At 42.2% G+C, this 13,502-nt stretch overlaps 1 protein-coding gene across 4 annotated transcripts in view; it reads left to right on the top strand.

Annotated features, from left to right (window-relative positions):
- Window positions 1-13,502, top strand: part of LOC122552951 (unconventional myosin-VI) — a 252,618-nt gene that overhangs the window by 206,709 nt on the left and 32,407 nt on the right. For all 4 annotated transcript variants that reach the window (XM_043696242.1, XM_043696239.1, XM_043696241.1 and 1 more), the window contains exons 23-26: window positions 478-607; window positions 2,320-2,410; window positions 2,992-3,142; window positions 4,057-4,265. In XM_043696242.1, coding sequence (XP_043552177.1) covers window positions 478-607; window positions 2,320-2,410; window positions 2,992-3,142; window positions 4,057-4,265 — 581 coding nt within the window. The remainder of the gene's footprint in view (window positions 1-477; window positions 608-2,319; window positions 2,411-2,991; window positions 3,143-4,056; window positions 4,266-13,502) is intronic.

Here is a 13,502-nt window from a genome sequence, read left to right as displayed (position 1 = left end):
TAAAGTTGTGATTGGTAAGAGTGCTTTTTACACGGCAAGTTATGATGATCGGCAATATATGAAGTGGAAGGGGCATGAAAGCAAATTCTAAAGTAACTAAGAAATTTTGTAGAAATAATGATTTGGAGTTAATGGGGACAGATCCAGTATATGCATTTAATTCGATAATTCTTTACAAGCGCTGTCGTAGTGGGTAAAATGGCTGCTTTGTGTTGTTCAATTTAATGATTCTATTGTATAAATATCTCCTAAATCTTCCTTTCACTTTGATTAAAGGTTTATTGAATTCTCGTGATCTGCATTAGGGAGGTACTAATAGAAATAATATAATGTCACTGCAATGCAGATCAATTAGAGTCAAAATGAAGGATCACTTGATGGAGCACAGTCATTTGAAAGATTGCGAACCCTTCATCAAATCGCAGTCCTGTTTGACAGCTCCTGCAACTGCTTTTATCTGAATTGTTTGTTGTTCAGTTTGCAGAGTTTGATCAGATCATGAAGTCTGACCCAGAGCATCTATCAGTGTTGATGTCACGTGTGAATCACTGGCTTATTTGCAGCCGTTGGAAGAAGATTCAATGGTGTGCACTGTCTGTCATTAAATGTAAGTTGAAGTTAATGGTCACGCTCTTTGTGGATCCTTTTTTTGTCAATATTTCTCCACACCACATTCGCAGTACATGTAAAATTTGTTTATTTAGATGTTGTTATGAGCAATAATCCATAGAGTATATGTGAAATAGATCATTGAGGATGTTGGTGTTCCTGGAAAAAAGGCATTTAAACCCTATCCCTATTTATCCTTGAAGATGGTAGTTTGTTTTTTTTTCAAACCACTGCAATATTAGATGCTGTACAGTGCTACCAGGTAGGGAGCTCAACAAATCTGCCTCAGTGTGTTCGAGCCCCAGTGATGTGACTTAAAGATAATTGTATTCATTACACATCTCCTCTTTTAGTTTAGAGATCATGAGTTGAGAGCTGCTTAACTATGGCAGCTTTGATGTGTGGTGATGGATGGAGTGAACATTTTCAAAGTGATTGTTAGGGTGCTGATTAAGTGTACTATTCTGTCCTGAATGGTATCAAGCTTATAGGCAGCATAGTGGCTTGATGGTTAGCGCTGCTGCCCCTCAGTACCAGGGACCTAGGTTTGACTCCACCCTCAAGTGACTGTCTATGTGGAGTTTGCATTTTCTCTGTGTGTGAATTTCCTCCCACAGTACAAAGATTTGCAGATTAGATGAATTTGCCATGCTAAACTGTCCACAGTGTCCGGGAATGGGTAGGCTAGGTAGATTAGCCATGGGGAATGCAGGGTTACAGGGATAGGGTGGCGGGGGTTTCCTGCAAAGGGTCGGGATGGGCAGAACTGCCTACTTCCACACTATCGGAATTCTATGATTTTTTTTTTGAAGCTGGTTGAAATATGCTGTAGCTACATGTTCCCAGGCAAGTTGTGGAACTTGTTCCATTATACATCTGACTTGAGTCTCAATCTAAATTCTTTATGGTTTGTAAGAATCAAGGAAGTTTCAGTAATTTCTCAGCATCAACAACTTTTCTCTCTTCCTCAAAACATTATATTGCAGTTCATTTTTTCACACTTCTACAGTGAGGCAAGGAATATTAATGGTGCGTAAACAAACATAGGCAATTTGGGCACATAAATGAGTATTCCTAACTTGGCTAAGTACCTTTTTTGAAACTTGGAATCGCAGGTCACTTACTGTATCATTGGAATATTTTACCATTTTTTTCACACTGATCACTATTTGATCTCTCTAGGACTAATCCTGTGCTGGAGCATCTAGGCTACTGGTAGTTGAAATTGTTTCATGTACCCTAATTTCGATTGAGTTACTTTTTGTGTAGCCTTACAAACAGTTTCTTTTTTAACTACTCATCTAATTGTGTTTTTTTTTGTAAATTATTCTAAATAATATTCTAAATATGTCTATATTTCTAAGTTACCATTAAAGTGATTAAGGAGCTTGTGTATTGGAGCATGCATACTTTGGAAGAAATATGCCAACGAGTAAGCTTGACTCCGGGACTTGATCACTAAGTCAGAAGCCCCATTTCCCAACATCCATCGCCCAACTTAGACAGCAGCTCCACTTCTCGACCCCTCTCCTTGATTCACTTCTCATTCACCCGTTTTCCCAACTAGCCTCCCCTCTTCTCCTACATTCATACCCTGACAACCCTTTTATTGAAATACCAACCCACCCATCTAGAACAAAGATGGAGGTCTGCAAATGGTCTATGTATGCAGAGTATGTTGATAGCTGTTTACGTAATTTATTTCTGCAGTGAAGAACAAGATGAAGTACCGAGCTGTTTCTTGCATTAAGATGCAGAAAACTGTCCGCATGTGGTTATGCAAGAGAAAATATAAACCGCGGTAAGTGCTGCTGGTGTTAGTTCATTTTCTAAGTAGTTTTAGGAGTAATTTGGGTCAATTGCCCTGGTCTCCTCATAGCTGCTGACTGTGATGGAATTGTTTGTAAATCTATCAGCAGTTCCTCTTAGTGACATGCCCAAAGGAAAGTATTAAAAAGAAAAGCAAAACATTGTAGTTATAAAGGTAAACATAACTTCCTTTAAAGCTCATGAATAATAGTATGTCACTGCCTTTTAGTTGCAACCCAGGTCTTCAATTAACAAGGCAACAGTTAGAAGAAGTTTGTTCTTCAGTGTGTTGTTATTCCAATGTGCTTTATGGTCATGTTACAATCATTATCATTACATCTTACATAATACGTGTTTTGCCTTGGTGAGAAATTAGCTGTATAAATGACTCAGCACATTGCTGTTGCTTTTGGGCCCTGTTTCATTACATCTTAGTCTCCAGAATTCTATTCAAGTCTACCTCCTGTTCAAGTTCTCTTTTAATTCCACTTGTTTTGGAGCTCATGAATGTGCTGTTCAAGCTAGCATTGGGAATATTTTTGTTGATTTATAATTGAGTTTTCTTGCCTACAGCATTGATGGCCTGGTGAAGGTGAAATCACTCAAGCAGCGAGTGAATAGAATGACTGAGGTGGTGAAGGCCCTGAGGGAGGGCAAGGCTGAGATGAGTAAACAAGTCCAGGATCTGGATTCATCAATTAATGCTCTTGTGATTAAAATTAAGGTAAGTGATGGAATAAATCTGCTTGAAAAGAACTTCTAAATGGTCTATATGTTGTTTTAGTACTCTCAGTACTGAAAGGAGAGGATGGCCTGTCAGAGTATATGCATTTTTGTCATATGGATTGAGGATCTACTGTGCAGTAATCCTGGTAAAGCTTGTATGCATGCTAAGGATGTAACCAAATCGAAACAGATGTATTGAGAGTGAATATTATAAGGGCAGTATTGTTCAGTTAGTTCCTCCTCACCTACCCTTCAACTCTGCACTCCCCTCCTTTATATAAACAAGTATATTTGAGCTGACCCAATGGCTCAGAGAATTTTCTTTAGAAATCTGATTGTTAAATTGGACTGAATCAACCAATGTTTGTCTGTAATAGGCCTTGTCTTCCTCCATTCTATAATGTTAAACTCTGTAGACAAGTGTGTGTTTCTTACCCTTAATTTTTTTTCCACTGACCTCAGCTGTTCCAGTGCTGTTAGTATGTCTGCACGTTGCCCAAGTGATCCTGGTCTCAGTGACTGCTGGAATGCTTTTGGATTATGGGAATACATCAAACTTCCTTCCTTTGCCACCGAGTAATATCAAAACAAATGTGTGTTGGGGGGGTGCAGACCACACCACAGCCTGGTATTTGTCTGCCTTTGTATTTCATGGAAAATTTCAGGTTTTTCTTGCTCCTTTTTGCTTTCCTCAGTCGCTTCAATGTCTACAGAACTTTGACCATTTTCATAGAAGTGATTTGTTAAAGAATAACAAGAAAAGGGTATCAGGGTCTTAAGAAGATGGATATTCTAGACTTGTAGCCACCCAACTCTGAATTAATGGTATCTGTGCTTGGGTATCTGATCTGAACATTACGTGAGTAAATGCAATGACTTCAGTCTGTCTCTCGTTCTCTTTACTTTCCACAGAACGTTGCAATGACCAGAGATCAAATTGATCAGGACTATGTTAACCTAGTCAAACGATCAGAACAACTTCTCAGCACACTGCAGAAGAAGAAACAAGAGGAGGAGGAAGCTGAGCGACTGCAAGTCATCCAGGAGGAAATGGAGCGAGAACAGAAACGGCGTGAGGAGGAGGAGCGTCGACGCAAGCAAGAGGAGGAAGAACGTCGCTTGTAAGTCTGACTGCAAGCATGTGTGTTGTACTAGCACACACATGCAGCTGTTTTAAACTGTGCCGATGTCACTGTACAAAACAAAACTGAGGAAATTCTGAGGAAAAATAATCAGTCTTATTAGGATAATAAGGGGAGGTGCTTATGTGGAATGTGGGGCCAAGAGAATCCTCCCAGCTCTCAATGAAACTCCTGTTTTGAGCAGGAGCTGCAGACGTCTGTTCTGCATTTAACCTGCTCTAGGAAGTACTTGTTGCCTTAGAGTCCAGTGACCCTTCTGTTCTGAAGAAGGGTCTCTGGACTCAAAATGTTAATCTGCTTTCTCTCCATTGAATCTGCTCGACCTGCTGAGTTTTCCCAGCAATTTCTGTTTTTGTTTCTGATTTTCAATATCTGCAGTTTTATTTTGTATTTGTAGCTTGTTGAGTCACTACGCTGTAATAAATTTGGGTTCTACCTCTCTTTCTTAATATTTTTATGTATTCTTGGCAATGTAAGAATTTTTTGCCCAACCCTGTTTGCCTTTGGTATTGAGTTGCTGTTTTTCACAGTGCTGTTTGAAAAGAAGTTCTAGGATTTTAGTCCAGAAACTGTGAAAGAACAATGAGTGTCTTTTTTTTTGGTAATTTAGAGCAGAGGGGATGGAAGCTAGGGCAGTTGCATGCTCCTCTTGCAGGATATGGGAGGTAAGGGTCACCACTAGTGTCCCTGCTGACTTCACCTGCGAGAAGTGCACCTAACTCTCTATATTCACTTTTCAGGTCCTCATCCCTTTCCCTGGCTATGTCATGCATCACGACTTCTGGTTGCTCACCCTCCCCCTTAAGAATCCTGCAGACTTAATCCGAGACATCCCTGACCCTGGCACCCAGGAGGTAACATACCATCCGGGAGACTCATTTGGGACCACAGAACCTCCTATATTCAATGGGCGGCACGGTGGCACAGTGGTTAGCACTGCTGCCTCACAGCGCCAGAGACCCGGGTTCAATTCCCGCCTCAGGCGACTGACTGTGTGGAGTTTGCACATTCTCCCCGTGTCTGCGTGGGTTTCCTCCGGGTGCTCCGGTTTCCTCCCACAGTCCAAAGATGTGCAGGTGTGGTGAATTGGCCATACTAAATTGTCCGTAGTGTTAGGTAAGGGGTAAATGAAGGGGTATGGGTGGGTTGCGCTTCGGCGGGTCGGTGTGGACTTGTTGGGCCGAAGGGCCTGTTTCCACACTGTAAAGTAATCTAATCTAATCTAACTCCAACTCGTCACAGAGCGCGTTAGGGAACTGGAGCTGGATGAAATTCAGATCATTTGGGAGGCTGAGGGGGTGATAGGGAAGTAGTCACATCTAAGTTAGAGGATAAAGGTGACTGTCTGTCTGTCTGTCTGGAGAGGGAAAGAGAATAGGCAGGCAGTGCAGAGATCCCCTGTGGCCGTTCCCATCAATAATAATTTTACCACTTTGGATACTGTTGGAGACAACCTACCAGGGGAGAGTCACAGCAGCCAGGTCTCTGCCACTGAGCCTGGCTCTGGGGCTTCGAAGGGAAGGATGGAGAATGGGAGAGCAATAGTGTTAGGAGATTCAATGGTTAGAGGAGCAAGCAGGAGGTTCTGTGGTCCCAAATGAGTCTCCCGGATGGTATGTTACCTCCTGGGTCCCAGGGTCAGGGATGTCTCGGATTAAGTCTGCAGGATTCTTAAGGGGGAGGGTGAGCAACCAGAAGTCGTGATGCATGACATAGCCAGGGAAAGGGATGAGGACGTGAAAAGTGAATATAGAGAGTTAGGTTGGAAGCTAAAAGGCAGGATGAGCAAAGTAGTAATCTCCGGATTGCTACTGGCCACGAGCTAGCGAGGCTAGGAACAGAGGGCCAGTGCAGATGAACACGTGGCTACAGAGCTGGTGTAGAAGGGAGGGCTTCAGATATGTAAGTCATTGGGATACCTGGGGAAGATGGGATCAGTACAAGGAGGACGGGTTGTACCTGAACTGGAGGGGTACCAATATCCTGTGTGGGAGGCTTGCTACATCTCTTGGGGAGGGTTTAAACTGGTTTGGCAGGGGAATGGGAACCAGAGCTATGGATCAGAAGATGGGGTAGCTGGTGAACAGGCAGATACTGCGTACATAGTGTCTGTGAGGAAGGATAGATAGTGGATAGCGCAAAGTTGCAGTAAGTGTGATAGGTTGAAGTGTGTCTATTTTAATGCAAGAAGAGTCAGGAATGAGAGTTATGAACTTAAAGCATAGATTAGTACTTGGAGATACAATGTTGTGGCCATTATGGAGACTTTGATATCACTGGCAGGAATGGTTGTTGGATGTTCCAGTGTTTAGATGGTTCAAAAGGAATAGGGAAGGAGGTAAAAGAAGTGGGGAAGTAGCAGTGCTAGTCAGGGATAGTATCGCAGCTGCAGAAAGGGAAGTCATTAATGAGGGTTTATCCAGAGTCAGTATAGGTGGAAGTCAGAAACAGGAAAAGAGCAGTCACCTTATTGAGTTTTCTATAAACTCCCCACTAGAAACAGAGACACAAAGGAGCAGATTGGGAGGCAGATTTTGGAAAGGTGCAGATGTAACTGGGTGGTTCTCATAGCGGACTTTAATTTCTCTAATATTGATTGGAACATTCTTAGTGCAAATAGTTTGAATTGAGAAGATTTTGTCAGGTGTGTCCAGGAAGGATTCCTGACTCTTGTGTAGATAGGCTGACTAGAGAGGTTTTGGTGCTTGGCAACGAACCAAATCAGATGTCCGATCTCTCGGTGGGAGAGCATTTCCGTGATAGTGATCACAACTCCCTGACCTTTACTATAGTCATGGAGAGGGATAGGAGCAGACAGTATGGGAAAGTACTTAATTGGAGGAAGGGGAATTACAATGCTATTAGACAGGAACAGTCGAGCATAAATTGGGAACAGATTCTTTCGAGTTTTGAGAAGATTTGTAGATCAGGTTGAGGTTCTGGATGTCGGTTTACTCATGGAGCTAGAGGTTCATTTTCAGAGATTTTGTCACCATGCTAGGTAACATCTTCAGTGACCTCCAGACGAAGCATTGCGGCTGATGTCTGCTTTCTATTTTTTTGTTTGGATTTCTTTGGGTTGGTGATGTCATTTCCTGTGGTGATGTCATTTCCTGTTCTTTTTCTCAGGGGGTGGTAAATCGGGTCCAAGTCAATGTGAGTGTTGATAGAGTTCTGAAAGAACATAAATCCCCTGGGCCAGATGGGGTGTATCCAAGGTTACCATGGGAAGTGAAGGAAGAGATTGCTGTGCCTTTGGCAACAACCTTTGTGTCATCACTGTCCACTGGAGTGATTGTCACAGATGATTTGTAAATGAAAATGTTGTTCCCTTTTTCAAGAAAGGGAATAGGGATAATCCTGGGAATTAGAGATCAGTCGATATCACACCTGTGGTGAGCTAGTTATTGGAGAGGATTCTGAGACACAGGATTTATGGGAAAGCGTAGTTTGATTAGAGATGGGCAGCATGGCTTTGAGAGGGGCAGACCATGTCTCACAAACCTTATTGAATTCTTTGAGGATGTGAGAAAACACATTGTTGAAGGTAGAGCAGTGGATGTATGTATAGATTTTAGCAAGGCATTTGATAAGATTCTCCATGGTAGGCCCATTCAGAAAGTAAAGATGCATGGGATACAGGGAAATTTGGCTGTTTGGATATAGAATTGGCTGGCCGTAGAGGACATAAGGTAGTAGTAGGTGGAAAGTATTCAGTCTGTAGCTCGGTAACCAGTAGTGTTCTGCAGGGGTCTGTTATGGGACCTCTGCTTCTGTGATTTTTATAACTGACTTGGATGAGGAAGTGGAATGGTGGGTTAGCAAGTTTGCTGAGTTGTGCAGAGTGTGGAGGGCTGTTGTAGATTGCACTGGGACATTAACAGGATGCAGAGCTGGGCTGATAAGTGGTAGATGGAGTTCAACCTAGAAAAGTGTAAACTGATTCATTTTGGAAGGTCAAATTTGAATGCAGAATACAGGGTTAAAGGCAGGATTCTTGACAGTGAAGGTAAACCGAGGAATCTTGGGATCCATGTCCATAGATCCTCAAAGTTGCCACCCAAGTTGTTAGTGTTGTTAAAGAACAAAGAAAATTACAGCATAGGAACAGGCCCTTTGGCCCTCTAAGCCTGTGCCAATCCAGATCCACTATCTAAACTTGTTACCTATTTTCTAAGGACCTGTATCCCTCTGCTCCCTGCCCATTCATGTATCTGTCTAGATGCCTCTTAAATGACTCAATTGTGCCCACCTCTACCATCTCCCCAGGCAACGTGTTCCAAGCATCCATCACCCTCTGCATAAAGAACTTACCATGCATATCTCCTTAAACTTTTCCCCTCACTTTGAACTCATGACCCCTAGTAATTAAGTCTCCCACTCTGTAGGGAGTGGGGGGCGGGGGGGGAGCTGCTTGCTATCCAACCTGTCTATACCAGTCATGATTTTGTAGACCTCAATCAGATCCCCCCTAAACCTCCATCTTTCTAATGAAAATAATCCTAATCTACTCAATCTCTGTTCATTGCTAGTGCCCTCCATACAGGGAAGCATTGTGATGAACCTCCTCTGCACCCTCTCCAAAACATTCAGATACTTTTGATAATGTGGTGATCAGAACTGTACACAGTATTCCAAATGTGGCAAAACCCAAGTGCTATACAACTGTAACATGACCTGCCAACTCATGTAGTCAATACCCCATCTGGCAAGGGAAAGCTTGCATATGCCGCCTTGAACACTGTATCAATCTGCATTGCCACCTTCAGGGTACAATGGACCTGAATACCCAGATCTTTCTACATCAATTTTCCCCAGGACTTTTATGTTTGCCATGTAGCTCACTCTTGAATTGCATCTTCAAAACTCCATCATCTCGCATTTACCGGTATTGAACTCTATCTGCCATTTTTCTGCCCAACTCTCCAACCTATCTATATTCTGCTGCATTCTCCAACAGTCCCCTTCACTATCTGCTACTCCACCAATTTTAGTGTCATCTACAAACTTGCTAATTCGGCCACCTATATCTTCCTCCAGATCACTTACGTATATCGCAAACAATAGTGTCCCAAAACGGATCCCTGTGGAAACACTACTGGTCACACGTGTCCATTTTGAGAAACTCCCTTCCACAACTACTCTCTCGTCTGCTGCCCAGCCAGTTCTCTATCCATCTAGCTACTTCACCCTGGAATCCATGAGTATGAAGGCATATGGTGTGTTGAGTTTCACTAATGGGGCATTGAGTTTAAGTGCCGCGAGGTTATGCTGCAGCTCTATAAAGCCCTGGTTAGACCACACTTGCAATGTTGTTTTCAGTTCTGGTCGCCTCATTATAGGAAGGATGTGGAAACTTTAGAGAGAGTGCAGAGGAGATTTACCAGGATGCTGCCTGGATTGGAGGGTATGTCTTATAAAGAAAGCTTAGGTGAGCTTGGGCTTTTCTCATTGGAGCAAAGGAGGATGACAGATTACTTGATGGTGGTGTACAAGCTAATGAGAGGCATAATTAGAGTGAATAGCTAGAGACTTTTTTCCCACGGCGGAAATGGCTATGATGAGGGGGCTTAATTTCAAGGTGATTAGAGGAAGGTTTAGTGATGATGTCGGAGGTAGATCCTTTACCACCACTGCTAACAGTGCAATCCACACATCTACCAGTCTCTGTATAGTCAGATGTATTAGGGACATCTAAGCGACTCTTGGATAGTAAATGGATGATAGTAAAATATAGTGCACGTAGGTTAGTTTGATTTTAGTGTAGGATAAAAGGTCGGCATAACTTCGAGGGCCTAAGAGCCTATGCTGTGCCATACTGTTCTACGTTATGTAATTCAACTTTACGTGGTGTTTGCCTGAGAACCTGCTGGTGGCGTTGTACCTATTATTCCACTCTTGTTCTTCAAGAGTTTTTTTTAAAAAAATTGTTCATTTGGGTGTAGCTAGCTGGCCCAGCACTTATTGCCATTCTTAATTGCCCAGAAGGCAGTTAAATGTCAAACATGTTGTCTATCAGGAGTCACACATCGGATGATCATATAAGAATGACATATTTTGTTCCCTAAACCTTAGTGAATGAGATTAGTTTTTATGATGATTGACTGTGGTTATATTGTTTTTGCAAGGCCAGCTTTTTATTCAAGATTCTTACTCATTTCAAATTTCACCATTTGCCTTGGTTTTGAATCCATGTCCTTAGACCATAACCTGGAGTTCTGGATTACTATCTAGTGACATTGTCCTGGCTGGTGTTGGAGTTGAAACGTTCATGTATTGGGGAAGTTGTACTCATCTAGGCAAATGTAGAATATTCCATCATACTGACTTATGCCTTGTAGATGGTGAACGGACTGGAGGTGAGTTACTCGCTATGGATTTCCCAGGCTATGACCACCCGTTGTAAATATATTGGTCCAGATCTTCCAGCCAGGATCAGGACCTTATTTCTGACTCCAACTGGTCACAACTGTCCAAAAATACTCACCATTGGGGGAGCTCCCATAAACACTTACAGACCAGAAGCTTTCTCAGCTGAAGCAGTCTCGCTTAGCCAAGGAGCCCATGTAGCTAGCAGTGAAGTTGATCACTTCTGAAACCATACCCCTTTTATGACAGTTTGAGACATATTCCAGGATTTCAAGGACTTAAAGCCACTTGCACAGCTTTTGAGAGAAGGTATTTAGGAGAGGTCATAGCACAGAAACAGATAAGTAGATTTTGTGTGGCCTTACAGTAAGTCTGCAGTAATGAGTCGAGTGGGTTCTTCCTTGATTATATGTTTATTGAGCTATGTCTCTTGATTAAACTTAAAATATAAGCCATAAGTCTTAATTTAACCTGGAGTAGTGTTTTGTAGAGGAATAAGACAGTGCTATTTTCCAGGTCTATAGATTCAAAGAAGCAAAGAAGTCTTTAGTAGAGTGATATGCTCTTGTTGTCAGATATGGAGTATAGAGAGAGTTTACAGGTTACTGAGGATTATATCTGCAATAAATGTCGTTATGAATCCTATCTGATCGAATGGAGCAGTTGGAGAGACAATGAGAAATTTATAAGAGCAAGGAGAATAGATGGATGGCAGTTATAGGAAGGGTGGGGTGGGGGTGGGGGGGATGTCTCAGATACAATCACATAGTGGATTAACTCCAAGAAAGGTAAGAGAGGTAGGCAGCTAGTTCTGTGGCTATCCCCACTTCAAACAAGTATGGTATTTTGGAAAAGTCTGGAGGGGTGATGGATTCTCTGGAACGTAGCATGAACAGCCAAGTTCCTGATATTGAGACTGGCTGTAATGTAATGAGAGGTACATTGGGTTCTAAGCGATCGGAACAGCCAAGTTCCTGATATTGAGACTGGCTGTAATGTAATGAGAGGTACATTGGGTTAGGGGACTCTCTAGTTTGAGGTACAGACAGAGGTTTCTGTGGCCAGCAGCGAAAAATCAGAATGGTGTTGCTTCCCTGGTGCCAGGATCAAGGATGTCTCGGAGAGGGTGCAGAATGTTCTCAAGGGGTGCGGGGCCATCAGGAGGTCATTGTCCACATTTGAACCAACAATATAGGAAGGGAAGAGGTTGAGATTCTGAAGGGAGATCAGAGTTAGGCAGGAATTTAAAAAGGAGGTCCTCGAGAGTAGTTTTATCTGGATTACTTCCAGTGCTACGAGCTAATGAGGGCAGGAATAGGAGGAAAGAGCAGATGAATGCATGGCTGAGGAGCTGGTGTATGGGAGAGGGATTGGCATTTTTGGATCATTGGAATCTCTTTTGGGGTAGGAGTGACCTGTACAAGAAGGACGGATCGCACCTAAATGGGAAAGGGACTAATTGACTGGCAGGGAGATTTGACAGAGCTGCTCAGGAGGATTTAAACTAGTAAAGTGGGGGGGTGGGATCCAGGGAGATAGTGAGGAAAGAAATCAATCTGAGACTGGTACAGTTGAGAACAAAGGTAAGTCAAATAGTCAGGGCAGGCAGGGACAAGGTCGGACTAATAAATTAAACTGCATTTATCTCAGTGCAAGGGGCCTAACAGGGAAAGCAGATGAACTCAGGGCATGGTTAGGAACATGGGACTAGGATATCATAGCAATTACAGAAACATGGCTCAGGGATGGATAGGACTGGTAGCTTAATGTTCCGGATACAAATGCTACAGGAAGGATAGAAAGGGAGTCAAGAGAAGAGGGGGAGTGGCATTTTTGATCAGGGATAGCACTACAGCTGTGCTGAGGGAGGATATTCCTGGAAATACAACCAGGGAAGTTATTTGGGTGGAACTGAGAAATAAGAAAGGGATGATCACCTTATTGGGATTGTATTATAGACCCCCTAATAATCAGAGGAAAATTGAGAAACAAACTTGTAAGGAGATCTCCGTTATCTGTAAGAATAATAGGGTGTTTATGGGAGGGGATTTTAACTTTCCAAACATCGACTGGGACTGCCATAGTGTTAAAGGTTGAGATGGAGAGAAATTTGTTAAGTGTGTACAAAGTTTTTCTGATTCAGTATGTGGATGTACCTACTAGTGCTACTCCCAGGGAGGTAATTGCATTGGAAGTTCTCTATTCTGTCCAACTACAGTTAGTGCTGCTGCAACACGAATTTCCTTTTACAAAGATCTGTGCCATTATTTATATTGTTAGTCCAGTTGAGTTTCTGATCAGTGGTAACATGGGACATTGTTGACATGTTCAACAATGGTAATCTAAGCCATCAGTAAACTGAATACTGTCAAAATCAGAGACTTATGGACATGAGGCATTCAGTGCAGATTTAATCTTTCAATCAGATACCTGAGGTCCATTCAAAGAAGAATTCATGTTAAGTTAGCACTGGATATGCCAATAATTATAGGATATATTTTGTATTATTGGTAAGGTTAAAGGAAAATCAAACACTGACTTGATTTGTACTATTAGAAGGGTGTGTGACCATTGGTTCCACAAATACTGATCTATTCAGTGTTTTTTTTTAAATTTAGTCGATATATGGAGGACATTTCTTAAAAAGTGAAACAACAAACAAAAATTCTGCAACTGATTTTGTTGCGAGATACCTAAAAGTAGACTCTTGTGTGAAGCTCATCAACAATACGTATTCCCAGCAGAATTTCATGTCATTTTTATTTATTATGATGCTACTCCTGTTGTTCTCTCAATAGCACAACATTATTGTGTTTAAAACGTTTGACTTAGTCACCTTCCTGTTCT

Source organism: Chiloscyllium plagiosum, chromosome 9 (assembly GCF_004010195.1).
Source record: "Chiloscyllium plagiosum isolate BGI_BamShark_2017 chromosome 9, ASM401019v2, whole genome shotgun sequence".
Classification (NCBI taxonomy): domain Eukaryota; kingdom Metazoa; phylum Chordata; class Chondrichthyes; order Orectolobiformes; family Hemiscylliidae; genus Chiloscyllium; species Chiloscyllium plagiosum.
Note: the sequence above shows the minus strand (reverse complement) of the source record. Positions and strands in the feature narration are given on the sequence as shown.